This window comes from Rhamphochromis longiceps, linkage group LG9 (genome assembly GCF_057381845.1).
Source record: "Rhamphochromis longiceps isolate RC_006_pf linkage group LG9, R_longiceps_female_GT1.1, whole genome shotgun sequence".
NCBI lineage: Eukaryota > Metazoa > Chordata > Actinopteri > Cichliformes > Cichlidae > Rhamphochromis > Rhamphochromis longiceps.
This window is the reverse complement of record NC_140565.1, coordinates 19,415,241-19,430,017: the sequence shown is the minus strand read 5'-3', so window position 1 is coordinate 19,430,017 and position 14,777 is coordinate 19,415,241. Positions and strand designations below refer to the sequence as shown.

General features: G+C 42.6%; 1 protein-coding gene across 1 annotated transcript in view; it reads right to left on the bottom strand.

The window, feature by feature from the left end:
• Nucleotides 1–1,440: 1,440 nt before the first annotated feature.
• The window catches only part of slco5a1 (solute carrier organic anion transporter family member 5A1), a 34,473-nt gene continuing 21,136 nt past the window's right edge, over nt 1,441–14,777 (bottom strand). The window contains exons 5-10 of the mRNA XM_085418650.1: nt 11,482–11,646; nt 8,652–8,850; nt 4,238–4,397; nt 3,582–3,823; nt 3,417–3,481; nt 1,441–2,569 (exon numbers count right to left, since the gene is read on the bottom strand). Of these exons, the coding sequence (XP_085274776.1) occupies nt 2,112–2,569; nt 3,417–3,481; nt 3,582–3,823; nt 4,238–4,397; nt 8,652–8,850; nt 11,482–11,646 (1,289 nt within the window). The 3' untranslated portion in view covers nt 1,441–2,111. The remainder of the gene's footprint in view (nt 2,570–3,416; nt 3,482–3,581; nt 3,824–4,237; nt 4,398–8,651; nt 8,851–11,481; nt 11,647–14,777) is intronic.

Genomic DNA, 14,777 nt, shown 5'->3' with positions numbered 1-14,777 from the left:
TACGTTGCTAGTCCTCTTTAGAGTGCGTGATGAATACGACCCAGGGGAGGAAGAGCAGAGAATCATAATATAGGAGGACATTCTGGGAAGCATAGTTTCAACATTTTAATTTATTATGTTCAGTTGATGGATAACAGTTCAATAATCCCAACCTTTCCCCTTTGTGATGTAAAATGAACCTTCCCGTGTGAATAATACTGTTCTACCACTTTTTTTTTCATTTTTCTAGCTTTAAGAATTTTTTTTTTTTTTACCTTTTTAACTACAACATCATGGATTAGTTTATAAATATGCTTCTAACTACACGTGAGCTCTATAATATGATTCATTTGCTTTAATATTTACACAATGATGACTTATGAATATTTCATTTGAAGTCACGGTAACACTAAAAATTAATCTTTGATCTACCTATGATAATCTTTAAGTGGCAGGGCTGTTAACTCATACCAATCAGAATATAAAATACTGTTACTTTTATTAGACTTATGTATCCCCTTGCACGTGGAGAAAAAAATACTTCTAAAAATGTGGTTTAAAAAAAAAAAAAAAAGTCTCACATTTGAGTTTTTCAATGCACTTTTATATATTTCTAACATCAGAACACAACAAGGCTTCAATGCTCCTGATTAGAGGAAGTTAAGTTATAATTTACTTAAACAACACAAGCCCAGTGTTACGGGAAACTCAGCAGACTTTGCCAGAAAAAATTTAAACATCTGACTTAAATAAATAAATATCCAAGACAGCAGGTCATCTGTTCTCTCGATTATAACCTTTGGGGGTCTGAAGCAATTAATCCAGAGCAGTGATTAACTTAGAAACCCATAATTTCATAGTACAGTAGGTCTGACAAACAGCAACATTCACTGGCCTTCACGCGCCATCATTCTGTGTCCACTAGATGGCCCCAAACGCCCAATAAGTGACATAAGGGGTCAAGCTTGCTGCACTGCTACTTTTATATTCTAAAATACTACTATGTACATCTGATGATCAGTAGTATGGAGACGCCTTTACAATACAAAGCCAAAATTACACGTGTTCATCTGCAGGTTCATTCCATACAAATCATTTTACTCTGAAGACGACGCTTTTAAAAAGGGGTTAAAGTAAACGGGGGTTTTGCCACTTTAAAAATAAATCCTACTGTCACATCTTTGGGACATTCAGTAACTTCAGCACATGGTAAGAGATAATGTACCGTTCTTATTTCCTTTCTTCTTTTTGCCGCCTGACAAATAACATTTTAATAACACCACTTGCTATGAAATATCGTTTTCTTGCCTATAGTCATTCTACACTGTACCAACTGGTCTTTGCCTGCTTTGAGCTACATGGTTAACTTGCAGACGATCATCTGTGACGACCAATAAGTGCTGTCGCCCAGCTGAAGAAGAAATGACTGGCTTTTTAGTAGCTAGCGTTTACCCTGGTAGCTAGCCTTTTATACTGGACTGGCCGAGGCAGCCTGAGAGGCACTGTTAAGAAAAAAAAATGAAGGAGGTGAAAGGATTAGAAAGCAGTCCCACTGAAGATGTGGACAACACCAGACGAGAGAACAGGTGCAAAAGGTTCAAATGCACAAGAGTATGCTTAACCTGCAAGTGAAAATGGGATTATCAAAGAATGGACAACAGTGTGGTGGTATGGGTGGAGCAGAGGAGGTACAGATGTGGAATACAGAGGGAGCTGTACAGTACTGAGAAGGGAGGAGCTGTACACAGGAGCTTGCATAGTACAGGTTGTGCTTTAGACGCTGTGTTGATGATGATTCATCTGACTGTACATAATGATAATGCCCTGCCCTTTAACAGTAGCACCATGAGATGTCTTTATAGCGTCCAAACCTGGAGGTCTGACCTTCTGTGTGGATGCCGTGTGGCTGCAGCTGATGATATGCTCTTGAGTGAAAGAACATCTTTCGCTCTCCTGTCATCGTAAAGGACGAGCAGCCCTTTAGGTGTGGTGGGCGCACTTGTGTCTCTGCCTGTCTGTCCTACAGCAGCGGCGGACCCCCCGCTTGGCGTCTGACTGGTGTGGTGAGCAGACGCCGTGTCGTGCAAATGCACAGACAGGAAGGCACGTGTCACTATGAAACCGGCGCACTCTCAGACATGGGCAGAGCCTCGGTGGTGATGTGGCAGCAAGATGGGGGGAGTTATTGCTTTGAGGGCGTTGCCTGGGCAGCTGAGGCTGCTGTGGCCGCGGTTAAGCAGGAGGGCGGCTGGCGGCTCGGGTCGAGGCGGGATGAACACGGGGCAGGAACGGGTGCGCGCGTGGCTCTTCTGGCCTCCGGCGTGGCATACGAGCTCGCTGACAGTACCCAGTGGAAGCAGGTGCTGACGCCAGCGCTCAGCTCGCGCCTCCTTGTGCTTGATTGAGTACCAGGTGAGGAAGATGAAGACGAAGCCGACGAATTTCAGGCTGGCAGCCAGGCCAAAGTAGACAAAGCGGAACGAGGTCACATCGTACTCCCAGCAGGAGCCGTGCACGCCGCAGTCCTGCTGCCATAGCATGCAGGTGGTGTCGATCACAGCACCGAAGTAAATGGGCGTCGGTATGTAGGCTGGAGGGAGAGAGAAGCTGTAGTTAATTACTTTAATTTCAGCCAACTGAATATAAACTATACAGTGGGTTGAGGCTGACATAACAATATTTAATTGAACTGAATTAATTTAACTCAAATTAAACTTTCTTGCTAATAAACTTAATTTCACAGAATTCAAATACATCCTAATACATACAGCACAGTAGTAACAGTAACTGCACTGCAGTACCATTTCTCTACCACTTGGTGGCAATGTTTGTCTTTATGCCGATCAGAAGCGCCGCTAACTTCAGTAACATTGTATAGGTGTATATAATGAAACTCATTATTAGATTGTGTTAACTCTATAATTATACACACACAGGGCTCCGCTGTGCATCCTTGCACACATTTTGCAACTTTGTGACAACTTTATGTTCACACAGCAAGGCCAGGCTGATTGGATTCCACGCAAGGGTAGTGTTTACTCAGCCCGAGCACTTTTCTACACCTGTCTGCTCAAAAGTTCACAGAGGTGTGTTACAAGTTGGCATATCCCTGCTCTCTGTGGCGTTAGTGAGGACGAACAAGACAATAAAAGCTGGAGAAAAGTGGACTATGGAGAAGCTGTGAAAACATCAGATGACAGATTTGCTTGGCTACATGCTTGACGACACATCTTCAGCTGCTCAGAAAGCTGTTTGCTGTCTTAGTGAACAAAATAATAACAAATACTCACTTTTCACTAAATTAAAGCGTTTGCACTTCCTGTATGGGCAAAGTAGATTCAATGGGCAGCAATGATAAGAGATTCATCCAAACTAACAAGTTGGTAAAGCATACCGAGGACAGTTTTTCTATGTGGTGTAAATAATGAGAAACATACCAAGAGTTCGGAGTAAGACAAACTGCATCCCAAGAGCAAAAGGCCTCTCTTGTTCATCGACGGACCTGGGTAAAGGGAAACCACATTAGAATGAAAAACTGAGAACCCTTCAACAAAGGTTGTTAGATGTTCTCTGGCAAAACCTGGCAGGACAGCCTCCCTTACCTGAGTGTGACGATGATAGCGGAGGGCTGGGCACAGGCAGTGATGAGGGTGACAATGAAGAGGAAGATCAGGAAAGGGATGAGTGTGTTGCAGGTGCGATCACACTTCCCTGACATTGCGTAGCCGTTCTCGTTCAAGTACGTTTTAACAATGACGAGCTGGAGCTGGTTGACCTGGCTGCCGGAGGACGGGGTGATGACCTGCCTGCTCTGCACGCAGCCACAGTCGGTGTAGTTCCTGATCTGTGGGAGAAAACAACAATGAGAAATTGCAATTAAACTGAGTTAAATCAGAACAAAGCTCCTTAAAACAGACGTTTAGATTCACATACAGACTGGATGGCACCACCAGCACGGTGCAATCAGTGATCTAGGCAAAGAATCCAAACATTTTCTTTCCTTGTGTTGTTATAACTTCCTCTGGGACATTGTTGTTCGCTAATTTCCTCTATTTGCAGGGCTACAAGAAGAGAATGCACAGAAAACAGGTCTTTGTGTATCCATTATGATTTGTGTATCCTCTGGCAAACTCCTCGGATTTCTTTTTCCACTCATAATTCTCCGATTTATTTGACGCTTGTGCAATTATGTGACACAAAATCAAAAGCAACTATGAGTGCAGCAAGTACGCAATCGCCCCCTCTATTGTGCACTCACCCCAGTGCTGTCGTTGCCGACGGTGCTGCATCCAGCCAGACAGGGGTTGAAGTAGGTTATGCCGTCAGAGCCGCAGACTGGAGCGTACTCGTGGATCCTGCAGCCGCAGTTCACGTTGCAGCTGCCCGTCAGGTTCCTGTGGGTCATCGTCAGAGTCGGGCTGCAGAGGAAAAGCGTAGACGCTAAGAACAAAAACACTGTCGCCTCACAGCAAGAAAGTCCCTGGTTTGAACCTCCTCATCGTCAGTGTGGAGTTTGCATTTCCTCCACGCTGTCCAAAGAGATGGATGTTAGACTAACTTTAGTTTTAAACTGGTTGTAGGTGTGAATGTGAGAGAATGCGTGTCAACCGATTGCGGCAGATGGCTGCCCCTCCAGAGGTTTTTTCCCTTGCCACTGTCACCAAATGCTTGCACGTTGGGGTTTTATGGGGCCAATCACAGCTTTGGCTGGTTCCAGCCCAGTAAGAGACCTCAGGTTAGATATATGTTTATAAAATAAAAATCAGTGGGTGGAAGATGCACCAATAGCAGAGCACGGTATTTTAAAAAGTGAATTTTTAATCATCATAAAGCCATTTTTTTTCCATTTAATTCAGTAATGTTATTTGTTTATTTTGCCCTCTGGCCTGACTCGGCGCTTATTTCTACCTCATATTTTCCAGCCGATTCAATTTTTCCAACTATATCAGTTAATGCTAAAATGCACCAAAGTCTTTTTTTTTTTTTATATACCCCACCCCTCATTTTTAATTTAGCAATGCACACGAGCGCTGTGTTAGCAAGAGCTGGAGGCAAGGGGAATTGGCCATTCAATTTGCAGGAGAATTTAATAATTTCTTAAGCATTAATTTGTCCAGGTTAGCGTGAGTGCAATCTCTTTTTGCAAGCGTGAGCCCGCGGGAGGATCAGCACGTCACTTAGCTCCGGGAAAATTGAAAACAAATTAATGGCCCTATATGCAGCATTTTAAACCACATTCCCTGCTGCAAAGACAATTAAACTTGTCCCACTCTCCCTCTCAGCATGCCATAAAGTTTTGTTTCAAGGGTGGAGAAAAAAGGGGGGAAAAAGCATCAAAAAGCAATTAAAAAACTGAAATAGTTTCTGTGTGGAGCTGTATATTCAACAAAGAAAAAGTATTATTGAGGAGGCTGCTGATCTTCCTGACAATCTTTACAGTTGTCTCTATATATAATCCGCCTTCTGATTAACTTTGATCTAGCCGTGTGGAATGTGTGATGATAGAATGACAGAAACGAGGGGGGATGAGGAAGTGACACCTCCACTGGCTCTTTAGGCAGTGTGGGAACAGTCGCTCTAAGCCAGACAGGACTTTGGCTTCATCTAAGCCGGGAGCAGTGAAGCGAGCCCTGGGTTTTCTCTGGGAAGCTTCACTCTGAGCCCTGCGGAACAGATGGGGACAGGCCCTAACAACACAGCGGTCAGGAGTGACGCTCGCAAGCACACACAGCCAACACTGGTGGGGCCTCTCTCTCTGATTATTTTTGACATGCCGTGTAATGGTAGGTTACTCTCGTTGCCAGTAATTTTTTTCATTACGTAAAATCTGCCAAACAGGGGAAAAAAATAAAAAACTCTTAAATCACTGGACCATCATTTTTCACAGGACCGGAAAGTCCAGGCTCATCTTTATTAGCTGTCACTGGAACGACACATTTGGGCTCGCCCTGACATAACAGTGTCACATTCCAGACTCTGTGTGTGTGCATACATTTTTTTTTTTAAGAAAAGGCATTTAAGGCTCATGGAGTTGCAGTCTTGCAGCACTGATTGCACATGTCCCTTTCTAGACCAAACCCCGGCCTTTAATGAACCCTGCAAATTTTGCATCACTGTGCCCAGGCAACGCTGCATGAAAAACCCAAGCACAGAGCGACGAGAGTGAGTGGTTTAATCGGCTTTGTCGCTGGCAGACAATGACCAGGAAAAGAAAAAAAAAAAAAAGGACAACAACCAAACCTGTGATGTCGGGAGGTTTATCAGGAACAAAGGTCTTGTGGGAAGATGCTGTAGCTTTCAATTAAGAAAACCAGCCCAACACATTATCACATTACACTTTAGCAGACATTTAAGAACATTACATAACTCGACATGCCTCCTGGCTTTGTCCTTTTTTTGTCAGATAGTCCTCAGTCTGTCAGCAGGGGGAGAGCCGCGTCTAGACTAGCATAAGAGTACAGACACAAAGGGCAGCTTGGGTTAAATATTTCCCGTGTGGGTGTTACCTGTGACTAGAGACCACCGCTGCTCGTAATGAGGAGGCCCGCTGGCTCACACAGTCTTGTTGACCCCTCTACAAACATGGGCTCAGACAAAAACTACAGTTACAATGAGTCAGCTCCAGGACTTTAAAGCACAGGGGCTTACTGGCAGTGTAGTAAATAGTCCCCTTAATTAACTTAGTTATGCGAAAAGCACATTTCACATAGGTTAAGCACTGTTAAGTGTATTTAGTGGGATACACATGGATACAAACTAGAGGTGGAAATCACCAGATATTATACGATACGATATTATCACAATAACTTACTTAAGGTACAATATTATGCTAAATATTGCGATATTACTTTTTTATTTTAAACTGAAAGTGATGTCTTCGAAGTTAACCTAACCCTAACCCTGTCATAAATGTTGCCATAAGACAGCGTCAATCTGATATCAGTCTGTAATTGAATGGGGTCAAGTTGGCAATTACATACAATCTGTTCTTAGTAAACTTGTGTGACAGAGCCATTAGCTTGCTGTGAATTATGAGGTCAACTCAAGTGCGTCCACTCTTGGATGGTTTTTCGGTTGAGCCTAATTAATGTAAGTTTTCTTGGCTAATAAAATGTTTGGTGTATTCACAACACTTCAGTTGTTCCATTAAATTTTCTTACAGAGCTCCTGTGTTGTTCTGTGGTGAGAGGGGAACCTTCTGGAACAGGGATGGGAAACTACAGGCCTCAAGGGCCAGTGTCCTGCAGGTTTTCAATATTATCCTGGGTCAACAGGGTGGAAAACCTACTCTGGGTTTTGCAAAAGGCACCTGAAGGATTCTCAGACCACGAGAAACTAAATCCTCTGGTCTAGTGAAACAAAGATTGAACCTTTTGGCCTGAATGCCGATTGTTGCTACTGGAGGAAACCAGGTTCTGTTCATCACCTTATTATTAACCTCTTAATTTCTCTTTGCTATTTGGGCTGATTGGGACCAGATGAGTGTAAAAACAAAGAATTACCTGATTTTTTATTTTTACCTGATTTTTGTTTCTGAGAAAAATGAGATCCACATATGAGGACATTCATTTTGAATTTCGACAGAACAATGGCAGTACAATGTCCTCGTAAGTGGATATCAGGCCCTTGTAGAGCAAAAGTTTGTATTTTGGTCTAAATAACCCAAAATGTGATGTTCACATATGTGGACGCCAGGTCCTAGGAGGTTAAATGATATCACCCAATACCATCCCTACAGTGAAGCACGGTGGTGGCAGCATCATGCTGCTTTGTCAGCAGCAGGAACTGGGAGGCTAGTCAGGGTTTAGGGAAAGATGAATACAAATGTAGAGAGACATCATTCAGTGTGCTTCAGGCTTTGGGACCACTCTGAAAATGTCCTTGAGTGTTCCAGCCAGAGCCCAAACTTGAACCTAATACATTTTGGAATAAAGCTGTAAATCTAACAAAATGTCCAATAAGTGAAGTGCTGTGAATACTTGTCATGTTCACTGCATTTGTATTATTTATCCCTGTATGCTTGCACACGTAACATCTGAGAATGCTAGCAGCAAACAGTAGGAGGAGAGGAGGAAATTATTACAGTAGATTTGCAATGTTTGTAATCAGTTTGCAGGGTCTTTTGCATCATCCAGGGTCGCCGTGTGGATGGTACCGCCCGTCTGTGCGAGCGGGCTCATAGCTGAGTGTGCCAGCAGACCACTCCATATTTCTGCCCCCGGGGCTGACACGTCACATGACTGTTTGTTAACTCAGCAGCAGGCTGCTGATGTGCTGTCGAGCCGCAGCAGCTTCAGAAATAGAGGTGGCAAAGCGAGTCACTTCAGCAGATGCCAGTGTTGCTAATTAATCATTCACACTCCCAACACCACAACACATGAGGAAGATGGGAGCGCTGACAGCCCACACCCTTTCTCAGATACATCTTATACACAGTCTAGTCTGAGCATTCTGGCTTTGCAATGGCTCATTTTAAATGATTAATTTTGTTTTTAGAGTCACGCTTGCAAAGCAAAAAATCAAGACTTCGATCAGACTGGGGAAAAAACTGTCTAGTGTGTCTATTTTACAACTAATGAAACCTCTTAAATGATGTTTAGATATTATTTTGAATGAAAAGCAATGTTAGGTTTACAATTCCTTTCCAATAACTTCTGTTTATCTGTCCTTACCCAGTGGTGTAGGGTATGTTGATGCCTCCTAGATTAATGCTCTCGCAGCCCACTATGAAGAGAGTGGAAAAGCACAGAAGAGACACCCCACTGCAGATCATGGCCAGCTTGGCCGACTCTCTTGCGCCGAGCTTCAACTTCTTGATGATGTAGCCCCCCAGCACGATGCCCACCCCGGCACTGGGTACGATGATCACACCTGAGAAAGTAATCGGTGAGATGGAGAGGTGTTGCAAGCAGATAAAACGTGCCATGGAAAAATGATAACACTGGATGAATTGGTGTACACATCTGAGGCACAGCTTTCTAATCAGGCACACCGACACGAATGCCAAGCGAGCTCGTTATGCGTTTATATGACAGAGTTTGTGAGTTTTGTCAGAAATTGTTGCTCAAGGTCACCCCGCCCGTTTAATCAAGAATAAATTACTTTATCGAAAGCAAGAGACCAGACTAGGTTTGCTCCATCAATGTGACAAGGCCACGCTGTGGGTTAGCTGTGAGTCATTTCAGGCTGCAGCACGTGCTCTCAGTCCACCACAGCCAGTCAGACTGACAGCGAGAAGAGAGGCAACCCTGGCCTCTAGCAAAACAGGCCGAGTGGCAAGTGTCCTCATGCTGGGGTCGAGGATCAGGGTGGGTGCACATGGCAGCCCACGAGCCCGGCCGCACATGCTCACAGCCGGGTAATGAGCAAGACCGGGTCAGTCAGCGGAGGCGGAGGGCCGTCAAAGACAGAGGATTAGCAGAGAAATGATAAGAGTACACATAAATGTCATGTGGCTTCTCACCGTATCCATGGTATTTGTGTGTGTGTGTGTGTGTGTGTGTGTGTGTGTGTGTGTGTGTTAAAAGCAGAGCTCAAGAGGAAAAAACAGAAGAGAGGACAAAAGACAAAGTATCCTTGAGCATGCTCAGGGAGAACTAGGCAGAATACAGGTGTTTAAAATTATCCTATAAGTGCATGTTTCTATGCTTAAACCATGCACTTTGTGAGACATTAAACATGTACACATGGGGGGAAAAAGGCTCTTTACACATATTCTTTCCGCATTAACAGTTATTAACATGAGAGGTTACGTGTGTGTCACTATATGCAAGAGGTGCTTTAAGAACCTAAGAAGAACTATAAGGAACACAAAGGGAAACTAAAGTGACAAATAGTCAAAAAACAGAAAGCAAAGCAGCAGAAGAGGGGGAGGCTACAGCTGAGAGGGGCGTGTGTGATGTTACAGCTCTATCTCTGCAGCAACATCTAATGAACATGTAGCTGTGGCAGCTCTGTAACCAGGCATGATGCTGATCCAACAAGGTGGTAATTAATGTGATTTCAAGTTATTTCTATTTGATGTCTGTGAGACTATATTGCTATTCATTAAATGCAGTGCTAGCTCACTTTAGTTACACTAAGCCGAGTCATGTTTATTTATATACAGTACTGTGCAAAAGTCTTGAGTCACCCCTCATTTCTTTCTTGCTTCCCAGCAGCCAGACTTTCTTGGATTTTTTTTTTTAAAAGTGATCTTTTTGATTTTTTCTTCTTTTTTTAAACATCAGCCTTGCAGCGTGCACATTTTACAAGTGCTCTTCAAAAAAGCACAACTCCATTACTGTTTGTGCTAGAGAAAAACCATTCAAAGGTTCCTGAAAGATGAGATTATTTTGTATTTTACAGCCACAATAGTTCTCCAGGCTATCTGGAGGTCTTTCAAAGTTTTGTGTTTGTTAACCCACTTAACACTGACCTATGAATCACTGAAGCAAACTTAACAAAAAAACAATTTTAAATTGTACCTTTAGGCAGTTTGTTAGTAGCAGCCTGTTATAGAGACATATAATTTGCTTCCATTTCTTTCCTCGAATCTATGAAAAATGCCAAAGATATTGCAGCTTAAGAGACATAAAGGAGTATTTTTGCACAAACAATGTGATTCCAGAAGAGCTATTAGCAAAGAGATTTGGATATCTGGCATATAAATACCAAACCTACACCTACTAAGTTATAACCAACACTTCCTTTGCATCATATCTGAAATGTATTCGGTCAGTCCAGCTGACTATTTGAGGAAGCACTATGCTCCCATCAACGGGAGGCACCTCTCCTCCTCGCCTCTAACCATCATCACATCCTGGCAGCTTGGCATCATTTGAGTAGTCATGGCAACTGCACCACCCGTTTGCCCTTACCCCTTGTATCCTGGCAACAGGCAGACGAGAAGAGGCGACGGTATTGTGTGTATATGTGAGAGTCTAAAAATGACCATATGTTAGCCAGCAGTATTCTTGGACACACACACAGACACACACACAAATACCCACACCTTCATGACTTCAAAGACATAATTAAGTTTTTAATCAGTCCTTAGCGTAGTAATCCTGATACCAGATTAGTTGTGCATTAATACCGCTGGCTTAGACGCGACTGAAGGATTAGACCGGTTCTTTGTGAACCCTACGTATGTGGTGCACAAATCGTAGGCAGGGTGGAGGGTCCTGTGAGTGTGTATGTGTGGTTGTGCATATCAGAGAGACCAAGCTATGATGAATGTCGCCTGCAGAGACTTGTGTGTTACAGTCATGAGATGTAATGGAAGATTATCACTGAATGAAATCCAGCAGGACTCAAAGAGTCATAGCGATGTGTGCACGTGGAGAGGTGAGAACAAATGTGAGCTTAAGTCAGTACAGACTGAATCGACGGCTATTTTCTGATTGTAGAAAACAAAACCGACATAAGTACCATTAATAAAGTGAACCATCTGCCACAGCTTTTTCACTGGCAGCTAGTAGCAACATATTCACACCTACGAGTAAAGAAAGTCACACTCACCTGTGTATATGCTAGCATTGGAGGCAGGGATACCAAACTGTGACTCAATAAACTTGGGAATGAAGGTGATGAAGGCGGTGACAATGGCACACTCTGCTGTGTAGGACAGGCTGACGAACAGAAAGGTCATGTTGCTGAGGATCCTCAGTGCTGCCTTGGGAAGGTCTGAGGAGCGACACAAGACAAGACGGAGCAGCTCATTACCTTCGCGCTGTAATTAACGCGCAATCAATTTCTTAATTTGGCTCTCACTCTCTCCCACACACACTCTACAATCGGAAGAATCGTTGCAAGAAGAGTTGTAATTGAAAAAAGCCAAAACGAGCCCTAAGTAGTATCAGCCTTAGGTAATGTCAGAGTAAACAACACTTAAACGTCTATGAAACTCACTCAAATATTGTTAAATACAAAGATGCACTCAGCCTCGTCTCATTAGTCCGGGTAATTATTCTTGTTTCACGCACGACTGCAGAAGAAAAAGACAGTAAACAAACATGCAGATGTTCCGCGATTTCTGTGGAAAACGCTTTCTTTTTATAAATGAGCACAATTTAACCATTCATGCTGCCCTCTTAATTATCTCCCTTCATTATTTAGTTGTGCCTACATATCGTTTTGAGCTTCAGGGGTTTTACGAAGCCACCGGCATGTTTGCCATACAGTGCAAACATGCGGATCATGTGCCTCTGTGCTGCGTGCACAAAACCAACCAACCAATCTCTGCATTTACAGCCTGAATACTGTCATCCTTGGTTTATCATGACAAGGGCATTTATGTCTGCTTGAGGGCAGTGTCCATATGATTTGGTCCCCATGATGAAAACACCCCCCCTTAATTCTGTCACTCGGTAGTCATGTGGTCTAACTGCAAATGTGCATTACTGTTACCGGGCAGAACTGAGCTCCTTGTCTTTCCTATGGAGTCCAGTACATTGGTCATACTGGCTGAGAAATAGCAGCAAAGAAAAGTGGACCGAAATGTTTTTATTGATTCAAAGATAAATATCTGGTGACAATAAAAAAAAAATGTTTGGAGCAAGTAAGGATTCAGGTACTCATACATAAACAAGCAGGGCAGATGGTTGCTGTCAAGACAAAACAAATGTGAGACTTCCATTTGAATCACTAATCAACTCCCTGCTACTAGCCTTTAATAGTCCCAGGAAATGTTTTTAAAAAATGTTTTTTATCCCAATGCAATTATGCAGTTATGTCAAAAATGCATCTCTGCATATATCTTATATACAGACATTAATGTGTGCAGGAATGATCTGGAACGACAATCCAGCACCTTTAATTAATGATCTATTAAATCTGATAGGCGGGTTACCATACTGCCAGCATAACACCGTCAAATGAGTTCATAATTTATGATGACAGAGAAATCCTTTTCATTAAATGAGAAAATAAAGACATCCCACTCACTGCTATGCCCGGAACACATTCTGTTTTCTTCTCACTCCTGTAAACCGTTCATGGTGCAAATGTAAAGTTGCGGTCAGAGCTACAGAAGAGAAGCGAATATTATCAACAACAACAATTTTTTGTTTAGGGTGGGTTAAGTTGGAGATCATTTAAAATGAAAGTTAAGAATTGAAGTACACTCATTTTGTCTCATTCAAACTTTGCATAAAAATACTGTAGGACACTACTAAGCAGTTTAATGCAGGCTAAACTGGTTAGTTTACAGTGTTGTGGTGAAGTTTACAGTCAGGACTTCATGTTGGACTGCTACGGAGCAGACGTGGTGTTCGTGGTCAATATTAGCTTACATCAAAGGTAGCAGACATTAATTTGTATTTCAAATGATGTTGATTAGATTCACTTGCTACCTTTTATAATACTTTCATGGTATTAAAGGGTTGGAAAAATCAGTGATATAAGTTGTGAAACATCGATATGTATCTTGTTGAATTTAGCTGACTAAACACACAAAGAGCAGCAAAGGTCAGCTGACCACAACCTCACAAAAGCAAGATTTTTTTAAGTAATTCTGTTCCAGATTTGACCCCTAAAATTGGGTTTCAGATTTTAATCCCTGCTTATATCTTATAAAAAGATATCAGATCAGAGGAGATGGAAATATACAGTCTCTGCCAGGGATGGCTCCCTGGTTTCCCTGTTTTCACGACATATTCAGGACATTATTTCGGTCTTCTGTATATTTTATGTGTCTAAACCTTGTGTAAGATAAGCTTTCCTTGAATGTGCTTGTAAGAGGTACAAGGTCACTGGCGCATATGGACTTCTCCATCTCAGCACAGCTAAGGTATACAATTTCAGGAACAGTTTGACAGAATGAGGATCTCTGCAATCCACAGGGACCTCAGATTCAAGCTACTGCTTCTCTATAACTACTATCCATGTAGTTTGGATGTTTGATGTGCCGTAGAACGCCCGGAACGTGCTGCAGAATCTACAGCTCCAAAGTCACCTTGAGCTGGAGCAAATCATCCTTTAAGAGTCTGTAGGGTTTCCTTTGATTATAACACTTATAACAAGAGACAAAGTGAATAGAAAGAAAAATAAATTTGGGAAAATTTCTTTTTTTCTTTTTTTTTACTATTCAGAGGAAACACAAAGAGTCAGAAAACGTCCAACCAACTTTAAGAAGTCAGGTCACAAATATGTCAGTAAAGCTTCTTTATTCAAATGAGAGAAAAAAATCATTAGATTATAATGACAGCCTTATATTTTAATCATGAAAATCTTGCTCTTGCCGCTCAGCCTTTCTTCCATCTCTACAGTCTTTTTCTCTCAGTATGAGTGTGTGTGTGGTCTGATCAGTCACATCTGGGCACAAAAGCGAGACTTGGAAAACCTTTTAGCTGGAGGTGGCTCGCCTACCCTCTGCGCAACTGGCATCTCCAGTCTCTCCCTGCTAGTGTGTATGTGTGTCCAGGGATTTTAAACACAAAAGGTTTTACAGCCATGCGGCTCTCACGAGGGCTTCTTCTGACTCACACGCCTCAAAAGCAAATACCACAAAGCAAAGCAGGAACAAAAGAAAGGGCAGAAAGAAAGTGATGTTGATTATTATCGCCTTTTATTAAAGGAGGTTATTAGGAAGCCGGCCAGTGTGACTAGATGACACGGTGCCTAGATATGAGAATAGCAGTCTCAGTACTAATGCAACTGATCTTGTTGTAGGCGGGGAAATATTAGCAGCATCTGTCAGCATTATCCCAGATCAAATGGTAGGAAAAGGAAAGTGACGCTAATTATTTCATTCCTGGAAGGCGTGCTGTAACGCTGTCTGCAGGGGGACAGATGGTGAAGTCCTGCTGGCATCTACA